Source organism: Bidens hawaiensis, unplaced genomic scaffold (assembly GCF_021521415.1).
Source record: "Bidens hawaiensis isolate Kalapana, Puna unplaced genomic scaffold, B.hawaiensis_p1.1 tig00020341_1, whole genome shotgun sequence".
Taxonomy (NCBI): domain Eukaryota; kingdom Viridiplantae; phylum Streptophyta; class Magnoliopsida; order Asterales; family Asteraceae; genus Bidens; species Bidens hawaiensis.
In genome coordinates, this window is record NW_027493096.1 from 269773 (window position 1) to 284630 (window position 14858).

The window sequence follows — 14858 nt, forward strand, 5'->3', positions numbered from 1 at the left end:
TTCCAATATGGTCAACGGGCATCGTCTTTTGGACGGGTTTGCACTTACATGTATACTTTCACCATGGAGCATTGGAGCTAGCAACCGCCATGATGCGGGACCGTGGCCTCATTTTCTATCTTCCTATACTTTCTGCTCTGTAATTTTCATCTCTTTATGAATGAGTATATGTTTGTATAACATAACCCGTGATCGGAAAAGGACTCACAAACCTTCAAAAATTTTGGAACTGGACTTGTTTTTCCAGTTGTGTGAATGGTGGCAGCTACTCTATGTGAGAAGAAAAGAAGGGAAATGGCTATGGATCACGGTGCTAAAAAGAGTGCTTTTGGGTTAGGTCCTCAACTTTCTGCGGCAGTGAGTTATTTTTGAGTGGTTTGTTAGCATCCACTATAAACATGAAAAGCTGCTTGCTACTAGTGTCTGATGTATAATTCTACTTGAAGATTTTTTCATTGGTACAATTGATCAGTTTTATTTTGTTGGTGTTATTCTTAACTTGATAGTTCTCATATTTTTATTTGCCTGCTTTGCTACTTGAACCATCAAAATTTCTGTTTTAGTGGTGAATTGGATCTGCATTTGGTTTTCATTTTTTAACCAAAACTTGGTATGCTCGATTAGCACTTTGCTTAAAACAAACGAAGTTCATACAAGGTTCTTTGGGAATTTTGTTAAAGCATTTGCAGTAGGTTATCAGTTGATGTTAGTTCAACTATATCTTTTACTGAGCTGGTCACAAGTTCGGACCACTTTGTGTGAATAAATGTGTGATATTAAGTTTCTTTCTTCCAGTTAATTAAGTTTTGTGTGTTATGCTTCGTGGTACATTTATTCCTTTTTACTTTGGTGGATTTTTTTCTTTCTTTAATTCATGTTTGCGATCTTGGATATGAAGCAGTTTAGTCCTGCGGCAACTCAGTTTTTTGGTATTAGTTCTTAATGAACTATGCACATTTATTAAAAAACAAAGCAAAATGTAAAATTTTAACTGGGATTTTCATGAAGTTTTGTGAATAGTTATTATATGCAATATTTATAAGCGTTATTTCATGTCGTTCTACTATACCAATGAAGTGTTTGAAGAAAGTTACTCATTCAAGGAGTTGCCAGCGCTATTATCAAGTGTATTGAATATTGATGTGCTTCATTTTCTTTTACATAGCTATTTGCTTCATAACTCATAAGCGATTATACTTCTCAGGTTAGTTGAAGTCCTTGTTAAGGTCAATTATGGAATCTGTTTATATTACGAGAACTTTGATAGGCTATTTTTTTGTTGTTATATCATAACTGTTTTTGTGGTTAGTCATTGATACTTCTCTAGTGATTCATTTTCATAGTTAGGAGTTAGGATTCTTTTGGATGTCTTGTGATGCTCATTTGCATTCTTTGGAAAGTGATCATGATTCCCTTAGAAATTTGGCGAGATTCATTTCTCACTGTAATCAGGATTCTCTTGGAAATATGTTATTCAATTTTATAATCCATATTTGCTGTAATTATCTACCTTTTTTCTCTTTTTGCATATGAAACTTGGATGCTTTTGAGGTTCTTATATAAATTGGGCTCTCGTAGACCTGGGAATGCTATTGGTTGAAGATTATGGAAAGCCTTATCGACTCCTTCAAGAACGAATTCAGGGTTTTAACCCGTTGTCCTTTTTGTCGTCTATCACAAATCATTAGTGTATCACGAATGATCTGTTGTCTGTCTTGATTTCATATTAGATTACACAACTAGCTTTTGATTGTTTTTTACTCTTGACATCTCGATTTTTTAAATTGATTATCGTTTTGGGTTGGGATTAAACCCTACACCATTATCTGACATTTCACTCATTATCAACCAGGGTTCTCTTGTCAATTTAGACTCAGATGTCAACTTATTATATGATAAAAATTTCACATATGAAACAATCTTTTGGTGGCCAGTGTTTATGATGGTCTACTAGGCCAGCATGCAACTTACTATGTTTGTTTTAAAGGCTGTTTCAATCTTTTTGACTTGAGTAAGAATAGTTGTGTGATTTGCATACATGATGTATTTGAGTACACAATTTGATGTTACACAAACATATATATAGCTACAACAATATTTAAGAAACACGCTGCATATGTGGTATGTGCATGTAACAATTTCCATGTCATCCTCAAGATTCAAGTAACAAGAGGCTGGTTTGGAGACTACAACTCTAGTTTATTAGATTAAAGAAATAAGCAAAGATAACACATGAAGAAAACTTTGGACCGCTGGCATGAAGGAAACTTAACACATAATGCTAACTTGCTAAGATGTAAAACACTTATTTGAATAATTAATATAGAAAGAAAAAGATCATATCTATTAATCTATAACATGCACATTGTTACAAAATGCATATGCACATATGAAACGGGCTTAGTGTAGATATAGCCTCAAATAGAGTAATCGATAACCACATATGAATATCCTTTTAGGAAAAATTAAGATGTCATTTGTCGAATTGAGATAGGGTTACATTGTAAGTTTATTTCCCTCAAAGTTTAGTATTTACAAAGTTATGTTTTATGCTTATTCTGGTGTACAAAAACACTTAGATGGCTCTCCCAATACTTAAATCCAAAAACCAAAATAACCTAAAAAAGAAAACACAAACATAAATTATTTCCTCCCACCGTTTACCAAATTTACAAGGTCGGCCGTTGCCTTGGTAAGAGGTGACCTAAACCATTATTGAGCGTGCAACCAACTAAAGTTATTACTCCCGACAAATGAAGCAGGAATTTAGGTTTGAACATGAACCCCTGCAACGTCAATGCAAATTTATATTATTATCACCCAACCACCGCCACAACCATCAACAATTAGTCCTTACATCCAACAACTTGGTTATGTCACTCAAATTATTTATTTTTAACTTCTGCCATCAACTTTAACTTTTGCCCCTTTCATTCAAAAATTATAAATAAAAAACCAACCCAAAACTTATCTTTTATAGTTTTGACCATCAAACTTTAAACTATTTTTCACAAACAAAACAATGAAACTTACTTTTGCTTTTGCAACAAACTTTACACTATTTTTCACAAACAAAACAATTGAACTTACTTTTGCTTTTGTATTTAAACGCTAAATATTTTTTAACGGTACCATAATGAACCGAAACATAAGGAGTTTCAGCAAGAAAGGGTTTGGATCCTTCCGGGATTCCAACGAGAGGTAACCGGTGGAGGCGTTAGTTCCTTGACGAATCAAGTTTGAGCCGCCAAAACACGCGGCACACTAACTTGTAAACTTGTTAACATTAAGATTAAACAACAAAAAATGTGTAACTGTGTGTATCTTCATTTAACTTTATACAGAAAGTTAACCAAATTGGCTAAACGAAAAAATCATTAGATTACAACAAACACAACATCCAGAATTCCAGATCATGAAAAATTACATATAATAATAATAATAATTTGAAAACCATAAATCGCCTAGTAACCATCCTCAAATTAAACTAACCTATAAAACAACCATGACTTTGATAAAAATTACCAAACATGCCATCAGGCCCATCACCGGATAACAATTAAAGGCAGAGTGCGGTGACAAATAAGTCACCAGCATCCACGTTATCAAACGAATTAAACCCACACCCGATCTCATCCAACGGCGGAGGAAGGTTCAGATCGAACGGCAGAGGCTTACGCGTCGACGACGACAGATCACCGTCAAAACAACAATCATCAACCACCGTCGAAGACGAATCACAATTACTCCGGCAATCATCGTCGATTTGCCGATTCACCGTCGGATTCAACCGTTGGTGGGTTGTCACGCGGGTCCCACTTGTGGATTCCACCGTACTGCTCAAACTACTCGTTGTCGGCCGAGACCGTTGAAACTCGTAACTGGGTTCGTGATCTCCGGCCACCGGAAAATTGGTTTTGGCCTTGGGGCCACGGAGAGACACGGCGGCAGCGTCGTACGCACGCGCCGCGTCTTCGGCGGAATTAAACGTGCCTAACCACACACGCGCTTTCTTCAACGGGTCACGGATTTCGGCGGCGAACCGACCCCACGGCCGCTTCCGTACGCCGCGGTACCGTGGCTCCACCGCCGATTGTTTCATTTCTCCGGCGACGGTGGTGGGTTTTGTTCTGGCAGCTTGTGGCATGGTTTTGTTGATGGATTGTGAGTTAAAGATTGGATCTTGATGGGTAATAATATTATATGATGATCTTCATTGAGTTTTGCAAGATTTGTTTGAAAGCTTTTCTTTTCTTTTGTGTGTTTCAAGATTTTCTTTCTTTGTTCTCGATCTCCGCGACGGAGGAGAGAATAAACCGGCATTATTCGCTTGGTTATCATGTGGATTTATTGTGTGTTCAGATTGTGGGAATTGACAACATTGCTCTGGTTGGGTTGATGTAATTTCCTTTATTGTGTGCTTGATTTTTTGATATTGGGGTTATGATTGTCATTTTGGTGTTCTTTTTGGTTTAGAGTTTAATTGTTTACTTATTTTTGTTTTGTTTTGTTTTTGAATTGGTCTAAAAGAGCCCTTGTGTTTATAGATTTTGCAATACAGACTCTGAATATATGTTAATTGTAAATCTTGAGTTTTGAAGAAATAAGGGAGATTATATTGCTGATGTCGTGAGTTGGTGTGTTTGGTAACGTTAAACCGACCGAAATCCGGTAGATTGGAGTAGCTGACCATTATAGGTTCATGCGAAACTTGGGAATGAATAAGTAACTCCCCAAAATGAGGATTTATAATAAAAGTTGAGATCTGACACGCATCCAAACTAAATAAGCATGGCATTCCATTAAAAGGTGATAAAATTAAATAGAATCTTTGCTATGGTTGGACTATATTAACTTGTTCAAACCTTTTGGAGCTTGAAACAAAAGTCTCGTCATAGGGAAAGAGGTTAAAAGGCAATTTGATAAGCATTAAATGCCACATATATTTTAATAGTGGACAATGCAATTTATGTCCGACGGGTAAAGGCTTATCTCGTCTAGCAAAAGATAAACCGACAAAGGTATGAGTCAAGGCCTTGAATTAGAACATTCATAATGGAGAGCATTAAGCGCACAAAAGGTCAACTAATGAAAGGCATGTAAGGTTTATTGAGAAAGAAAAACATTCAATTCACTATCAAATATTTATTCTTACGTCATAGTCCAATCACAGAGACAACTATGGGTCCTCATTGTGGCAAGGCTGATAACTATTGGGAACTATTTGTCTTGCATGACATGTTTTACTATAGAGGTGAACTAGCATGATGCTCTACTATCTCAGTTGGTCCATTTATACATATTCCGCTAGCAATAATAAGAATGATACATTGTAGTTATATGAAACGAAGTGGGAAATTAACTATCGTATTACTAAATTGACACATAATTCAATAACACAATCTTTATTTATGTTAGTAAAGTAGTAATACTTCAATCCTGGATGCATACTTTAAGATAAATGATAATGAAGATTATTCCTCTTGTTATTGCAACTATATCAATTAATAAACAAAATCAATACATGATAGGTAAGAAATCGTAATTAAATGAAATCATTGTGTTAACAGCCGATCATTTATTTCTATTATGAATTATCAAAACAATATCCTTTGGTTTCAGTCAATGAACTCGAATTTCCAACCAGAAATTTGAACTTTGATGATATAGAGGATGGGTTAAGAGTTTCATGTACTTAGAAGGATGTATATTGAAAGTGAATGTAGTCCTGAGGGTCTATTCTGCACATGTGTATTTCTTAAAGCCGAGTGGATGGCGATGATGCCGTGTAATTCATAGACTAAAATTTGGACCGCAAGATTTTATGGGTGGGCTTTGGTCTCCCGACAGAAGGCGGGTTTCGTGAGTCGTCAACTCGTCTTGGCCATATAGTCTCGTGGTCCTCGTGGAATTATCCTTTACTTCCCTTGAACTTTCTTAAGTTTTCCTCTCAATTAAGTATATATATAGCTTAATATAACACAAAATAACAATATAAATTTTACAACTTTTAATAATAATAATAACAACATATTGTATAACTCATGTTGTGGGCATAAACTTTATAATTGTTTTATAATCCTTTTCATAATCATGAAACACACAATAAAATATACTGAAAACCACTTGCTTTTCATTTTAGAGGACTTGAACTTGCATCAATTTGATGGGATAAATCTTAACACTTAATCAAGCCTTATATGTTTTTAGAATAGTTAAAGGACTTATAGTTGTATTGGAAATTTAGAATTAGAATATTTGTATAATGGGCCGGTATTCAAGATGGTGAATTGATATAAGCGTATTTGACTAAAACGATTAATTTATAAATAAACTCTCTCAATTATATTAACTAAGATAGTAACTCAAAACGGTAAAACAATCTCTATCATAGACTCGGCATATATAGCTCTAATAGACTATGACTAGGATTCCTATTATATATCCTCTAAGTAATAATAATATTATAGATAATTAACCCAAACTTGATAATTATCCCTCGTTATATCACAATCCACATATAATTAAAGTCTAAAGGACGGTTCAGTATTTAACTCCAATATTTTTGTATTTGATAAAAAGTCCTTCACAAATGTGGCTTGTTGTAACACCGCGGAAATTTCCAATTTAAGTTTGTGCCAAAAATGTCATTAATCAAAATTCAGGGACTTAAAATGAAAATTTTGAAAAATTTGATTCTTTGCGTGACGCGAAGATGCTTCGCGCGACGCGAAGAATGCCAAATTTCACCTATAAATAGGTGGTGACGGGTTTGAAGCATCTCACACCAAATTTCACCTTCACATTCACACACTTGGTATTGGAAAGCGTGCCCGATCGCCGTGAAGTTTCGAGACTCTGTTCTCTCGTGATTTGTGCAAGTAGAGGAGCCCTGACGCCCTGTAGTTCGGTTAAGCGAGTTTGATATAAGGCTAAATATATATAAATCCCTTGTATATTTTATATATTATTTTATTAGTTTATGTTTGGTTTTTATTAGAATTTGTATACTACTAACATATTTGAATAATGTAGGTTCTGAGACTTGTTCATGGTTAAAAAGGACGAAAAAAAGCTAAAACAAGCCAAACCGGTGAACCAGAGCATCAAAACGAACCGGACTGGTCAGCAATCCTAGCCCACGGCGCCGCGCGACCGGGAGGCCAAATCCCGCCGCTCGGCGCGCCGGGAATCCCATTTCGCTTATTTTCTTCGGTTTTTATCAGTTTTGGGCCCAGGAAACCTATTTAAACACCCCTAAACTTAATCCTGAGCATACCCTGTGAACCAGAGCCGAATTTGGAGTTTCCTGGAGCTTAGGATTGCAATATTTTGTGGGTTTGAAGGCTAGGAATTAGCCGGCGAGGTGCTTATCATCCAAGAACGAAGACCACGGGTTTTATCACCTTTAATCTTCCGTTCTTATTTATTTTCGTCATGATTTCGTCTATTATTGTTTTGTTTGATTTTAAGATGCTAGGCTAAACATTATAGACTGCCTAGGCTTATGATGAACCTTTGTTGACGTTTGATTTTGAGTTGGGATTTATTTATCGTTATGGTTTTTATGAACTAGTTAAAAGGTTTAATTACATTAAATTGATGCGTATGGATATTTAGGATTGTTTGATTAATTATTATTATTCAATAGTTGCCTTGATTAGTTTTTGTCATTATGATAGGTCGCTATTAGATCAATTACTTTGTGTTCTTGATTATTTTATGGTTGATATGCATTAAGATCATAGGAATAATATTAGTTAATCAAATAAACCTAAGTGTGCTGCTAACCTAAATAGCTGTAAGGAGCTAGGTTATTGATAGGTCTTTGTTGATCAGGATTGCTAGATTTAGTTCTTCGTAAGGAGTCCGTCTAGGTTTGATCGGTTAACTTTGTCTATCGAGTCAATTGAATATATTAGATTGCCTTTGATTTCCGCACTGTAAGGTAGGATTTCGTATAAAGGAACTAGTTTGTAATCAATTAGGTGACCGTAAGGAAACTTGATTTTTAATACTGGTGTGCGTTAAAACTTATTAGAAATCCATAGGTGACTCTTGAAAAGGGTTAGGGGTCCTGTTCGGGTTTTTTCTTAAGCGTCTATTTTACGATCCCAGTTCCATAACTAAGTATTATCCCGGGTTAATTGATAACTGAAATTTAGGAGATTCTAACCTAGGTAGTTATCTTGTCATCATTTGAATTAAGTCCAGGGTTAAGTCGTTTTTAAATCTTTAGTTTTATTAATTAGTTTAATTTTAGTTTTTAAGTAAAACCCCCTAATAATAATAGATAAATAGTCGTGTCTGTAGTTAAGTCTAAATTTAGCTAGTTAACGTAATTTAAAGAGTCTTGTGGGTTCGATATCCGAACTTACTTAGCTATACTAGAGTCGATCGGTTCACTTGCCGGTTAGTAGTTTTAGTTAAGTTAAAAGTCTAGAATTTATTTCTTAGTGTCTAGATTAGTGTGTTTTTATCAGACAGACTACTTTTAGCAAATCAGAGTTAGAAGCAAGGTTCTTTCAATCAAGCAATCACTCTGCCTTAGTATTAGCATTCCCGTATACTCACTAAGTTAGGATCTAAGTTTAAGTTATTTCTAATTATATTATGAATAGCTTAGACTCAGTCAAGGCTATGACCTTTAAACTTGAAAAGATTTTCAAAGCATTCATAAACAGTTTTCAATAAACATTACTTCTATAAGGGTAATGTTATACAAAACTATATTTTGACGAGCATGCAATAACTGGAAGGGGGATATCATTAGTAGACTCTTCTTGCCTAAGGTAAGTAATTCGTACAAATCCCAATCAACCGCGGGACCCATTTACTTACCTGGAGAAGTTTTTGCCAACATGATAGACTCTATTAGGCCAAAACATGCTATACCAAACGTCACCCAAATACAAATATGATTTCAAACATTCATAAACCTAATCAAGGTTAAAACCAGACTTAAGGTCTGCATTCTAATCAAGAAACGCCATCATGGTGATCATTCTAACCTATTTGTTTATAGGTTAACAATCATTCACAATCAATAACACCGACAGTACAGGTGAATACGTTAAACCCTTACAAACAGTCAAAACATATTTATACTCTATAAGATAGACAGACTGTTTGTCTTATAGAGTCAGTCAAACGTTTGCATGAGATTACGTGATCTCTAAAATATTGTAACTCAAATTAGAGAATAAAACAACTCAGACTGAATACACATGTATCTGGATCCAAACATAACTGTTCAGCCTAAACAGTCAAAGACTACGTGGCCGCGGGCTAATGGTCATAACTAGTTCTCCGGAATGGGCTACGTGGCTCGGAGACTTGTGTGTGTGTAGGGTAGTGTTACAAATACCGGGTATAGTAATATATCTGCTGAGCTTGTCAAGAAAACTATATTTGTATTACAATCGTTATTTAAATGCTTTTAGAGTCATAACGATTCACCAACACATAGCTGACGTATTTTATTCCTCATTGCAGGTAACTAAGTATGTTAATGTATGCAAAGATTAGAGTCGTCAAGGAGATAGAAGCTCGAATGCTAGATGGCTCAAATTTTGATTAATGAAATCCTTGTAATATAAACACAATATTTTGTAAACACCAACTTGGGTATTTAATTCCCAAGTATTTTCAGTGTAAATTAATATTATATTAATCTTTAAGTCTTCCGCTAAAATTAACCATAAACTCTGATACATTTAGAAAACAGGTACCAACTATTGGTCACACTTCTAGGCCATCAATTGGGGTGTAACACTTGCGCATCCCTAAAAATAGGCAGTCCTGTAGAGCGAGAGTTCAAAAACATAATTTACAATAAGTGTCTTTATTGATCATATGTACGCACATGAGATGAACCATCTTCCTACAAACATAGATGAAATATGCATAAGGTTCATAAAAGTGGTTTTGTCTTAAGTAGACGTATTTCATCATTTTTCTTTTCCCTTTATTTTGCTTAAAACTAGATGGTTTATCAAACTCATGATAAGTTTTACACAAACACACACACACTAAATAACAACTTCTTAGACCATAAACATGGTTAAGGAAGTTGTTATTTTGTATATATAATTTATCATGAGTTTGACAAACCATATAGTTTTTAAATTTGTGTTAACTATTAACAATTAGTTTGGCCATCTCGATGACCAACGTGTCATGTCTAATTTTCAGTGTCTAGAAAATACCAATTAAACTTGATTGCTAACATTATACATATTGTACTGTGAATAAAGGGGAGTGACATAATCAGGAGTAATATAAGAACTAATAAACTAATAAGGTTGTTAAACATGATTGATCTAATGCAAAGACGAAAGTCAATTCTGGTGAACGGATCAACTTATGGTGCCCTAACATACTTAATTAAGAATGCACCAATATAAATCTCATCGCATAAGAATACATCTCGATTCTAACAAATGTATGGAAGGTGGGAAGGGGTGGCAAGAAGTTGAAAAAGAAAGGTAGTGAGTTAGAATGAATAGTTTAGGCCGGTCCATGACGTATTTATACTACCCTAGATCGCCTTCCTCGATAATTTGAGGATTATTTTTGTAACATTTTATTTTCCTCATATTTGTCATCATACACGACCCAGTTTGTAGCGGGTATTTCGTCAATAAAAAGATCTGACATTTATTAGTATTCTTTATTTCAATTAATACCTTAATTTAATTATTAATCGAGTATTATGTGATAAATCATAAATAACTTTGAGTTTAATACGCAAATGGCCCCTTAAATAGCCTTTTTCAAACTTTTGCAATCACAACCAAAGCATAAGGATCACAGTGCAAAATTTAAAATACCAAAAATCTTTCTTTTCCCTTCATCTATCTCTCTCTCTTTCTCTCTCGGCCGACACACACACATTCACCCTTGGTTGTTCCTTAATTCACATATTAATCGATGAAATTGATATCAGCAAATCATTCCTTAACCAAAAACCGACACCCACCGACGATTTAATTGTATAAATGATGTGAAATTGACAACTATATCGATTAAATTCAAACCGCAGCTAATCGGACCTTAATGCACAGTAAATACTCGACCATATTTCAATTACCCTTGCTCACACCTTCCTCTCAACCCCACGAAGCTAAACCCTTAGCCAATTTCAAGCTACGAAACTGTTAAGACAATTATCGATCTCAAGCTCAAGCCGTGAAGAGTTTTTGGCCGTTAAACTCGATTGGTGACTGTTGCTGGTAATTGATATGTGCTTTCAGTTCGTTTTTCATTGTTTAACAAAACCCCCCAAATGAATTTTAACATACACTGACCAATTAAACCAATTGATGATCTAGGGTTTATGATAATCAGCCAAGTCGTATATATTTTACTTAAGTTGTGATGTTGATTGAGGTAGACACCTTCCTGGATGGCAGGTGCACTTTCCCTAAGTCATGTGAGCCGGCCCGGGTGGTGCAGGTTCGAACCCTCAGGCCTGGTTTTTTTATTGTTCTTTTTTTTTTTTTTCTTTTAATCATTTTATTGATATTATATAATAGTTAAGGAACACTATTTTAACGAAATCGAACCCCGAACTTACCTTTTTCTTATCGTGAACCCTCATTTCTTTATTAATGTATAATATATATATATATATATATATATATATATATATATGTATGTATGTGTGTGTGTGTGTAACATTTATCAATAATTAACACTTGTGGTTTTCATCAAAACATATATAGATAGATATTATATATAATTTTATGAAAAATTAATATTGGTTTACTTATAAATATAAATATAGGATCACTTATTTGTCAATCATAAATACAAAATAATAATAATAATAATAAATAATAAATATAATAATAATTTAAACTTTAAAATACTCCAAATCCATTTTAAATCATTTATAAACCATAATAATTTATTATGATAATCAAACTAACAATATCAAACTTAAAACTCCATCAAATCTAAAATCCATTATAAGCCTTGTTAATTCTTTGTTTATTAATTAATACTATCGTTAACAACTAGGGCATTTTTGTTAACGTATCTCGAAGAGTGCGACCGACGGCTTTTCTTTGGTTTCTACCGGCTCCGGCCAAATTACCAACTTTTCGATGTTGGTGCCATATTGAAACCGTCGGCGAAGACGCATTTCATATCAATTTTGTCAGAGGAGACGGCTTCCATTTCTGGTGAGTAATTCATTTCCGGCGCCGGTGAAGTGAGCTTCCACGTGGTTTAAATTGGTTAATAAAGAAATCTTTGTTTATGGTAAAAACAGGGGAAAATCAAGATTGAAGCTTTATGAATCTTTTGAAGAAATTAAGGATATCCAGATGAAAAAGATTGTTAAAAGAGCATTGAATTGTCTAAGAATGACTTGGGGTTTGGTTGGATTGATAAGTGAGGTGAAGAACATAGGATAGGATTAAGGAAAATGGGAGATGATGAAGTTAAAATGGAAGTCGTATCCCCCGTCCAAATTCATGTGAAATGCATCGCCGACTGTTTACAAAACACACAAATTTCGAGATTATTGGAATATGGACGGGGCCAGAAGAAACTATGGGAAAATAGTCGGCCCCGACGTTTTTCCCTGAGAAACTTTTAGGGATGAAAATGGCCGGCGAAGGCCATTTTTTAAAGTTTATGCTCGGATCTTAACACGTGGCAGCTTTTGATTCGTGGAAGAATCCCGTCAAATCTTTTCCTAGGTGTCGCCCCCGTCCAAATTCGTTAGTCTATTTTGGGAATTTTCTTTTTAGGTCCATTTTAAATCTCTCTCTCTCTATATTTGGTCTGTTTTGAGAATTTTCCCAATTTTATATTATATTGCCACCTATTTTTTTTATGCCTTATAATAATATATCTCAATATATATCTTATCACATTTACAAAATATTTTACAATTATAATATTTCGTTTCTAATATTTATTATGAGGGCTGTTTTACATTTTTCGTTTCTAATATTTATTTATATATATTTTTTGGATTATAGTTTTATTTGTTGTAAAGAAGTTAATGTTATCCATGGCTCTTTTTAACAAATTCAACACAAATGGGGAGTGGTTTAATATATATTTAACGTGTCATGTCATCCTAATTTATGTTTGCCGTTGAGTATATCGGTAGGCCTTACCTTTTCAATGCAGTCAACCTTACTTTCTTTAAGATCATCAATAGTATCCATTTCTAAAGATTCATATAGCTTGAAAGCCAACGGTTTCTTTTTACAGCAATAAAACACACAAAAATCATATGTTACTAATTTCTGAAATAATTAAAATCATAAAACCTCATAGTTTTAAAAGAATTTATTCTATAATTAACACGCTCATTCATCATTAAAATCAAAACGATTACAATAAAGTGGCAGGCAAATGGGCAACAAGCTGCGCCGCAACCCCCCTTTTGAATAGCAAAACCAATTCTACTAAAAACAAAGCGTTGGGTCGTAGGAGACGACAAAGTACCATGAACGACACGCTGGACCCTGTTTAGAAAATTCACGGCCTCCTGGGCCAGAAACCCAAATGTATCAAAAGCAAAAGGGAGAAACACATGTTGATTTTCTAAACAGGCTTTCTCGTGTTTGGCAATTTTGCCCGATTCGGCCTTCAACGCAGCCTGACCCACAACAAATCCGCGGTCCCTGAGCCCGACAAGAGGAGACACTCCTGTAAGGTCCACACAAGCGTGTTTCCCCCCTGCCCACCCAAACACAAGAATATCAGTTGGTCGTAACGTGGACCTCCCTTCGAGCGGATCTGTAAGAAAGTTAGCTGGGGCCTCCTTAAGAACATCGCACAGGACGTCCCTAACAAAATCATGCCTATATTTAAAACCGGGTAATTCTTTGCAATGCACCGCATGGTCTTCAAAGGAATCCAAACAGACTTTGCGGCAAAATGGGCAAGGCTCATCAATCGGAAACATAGGGATCATTAACCGGTACTTAAGGATAGCCCGGTACTCCAACCCCGACATGTGTTGGTCTAATCCTTCAATAGGGATGACCGTTAGAAAATCCTAGGCCCGAGGAGCTCAAAGGCATTCAAACACCGCTTTTTGGCGAGAAGATAGATCAAACTTCGCTTCTAAACTCTGGACGATTCCATTAAATAAGGCACTCGCCAAAGCATGTTGGGCTTTGGGGGGGGGGCGGTGTCCTTATTATAGAACCCGCTAAGATCAAAATCGGGAAGTGAAGTACGTAAACGATCCATCGCACACCCGTAATCAGTGTCCAACCCATCAATACCACATCCCCGAAGAATGTGGTCCTGCAAACTTCATGATTGTGCTCTCGAAGCCACAAAAGCATATGTAGATACATCCCTGGCCGAACATAAACCCAACCCCCCAAAACGGGTCGAAAGTGATGCCAATCTCCATTGGAAATCCCCGAAGAACGGCCCCCGACAAACGACGATGTCCTCAATCGCTCCTCGAAGGCCATTATCAAAAATAGAAACAGCTTCCTCCACGTACATAGGTTGGCACGTTCTTAAGCCAAACAACAGCTTTGCGACCCCCATACATGAGCGAAGCAAAAGAAGCTCGCATTGTGGGTCTCGAAGCCTTGGGAGATAACTCATCAATTCCACAGCACTAGATGCCCTTTTCACAGCCAAACTACTGATAAACCCCGCATCCCGACTTACAGCGCCACCAAGGAGTTTCACACCAAGCACTGGCCTTCCAATCCCGCAAGGGAACAACCCCTCCCGTACCTTTTCCCCATTGCACGTTGGCCTAAATAATTCTGTTTTCTTAACGTTTAATTCAAGACCCAACCGAGGGCCTTCGGCCCTGATAATATCTAATGCATTAGCCACCTCTTTAGTGTCCCCGATAATCG

The 14858-nt window shown here is 35.7% G+C and overlaps 1 protein-coding gene across 1 annotated transcript; it reads right to left on the minus strand.

Annotated features, from left to right (window-relative positions):
- Nucleotides 1-3548: 3548 nt before the first annotated feature.
- Nucleotides 3549-4167, minus strand: LOC143560478 (ethylene-responsive transcription factor 3-like). The gene has a single exon (XM_077048771.1). It carries the CDS (start codon nt 4145-4147, stop codon nt 3560-3562), a length of 588 nt encoding a protein of 195 aa, XP_076904886.1. The 5' UTR covers nt 4148-4167; the 3' UTR covers nt 3549-3559.
- Between the last annotated feature and the right edge of the window lie 10691 nt (nt 4168-14858).

What these genes read in the sequence shown, in the direction of transcription:
- LOC143560478 (XM_077048771.1), bottom strand. Translation starts at nt 4,147, where the DNA reads ATGCCACAAGCTGCCAGAACAAAACCCACCACCGTCGCCGGAGAAATG.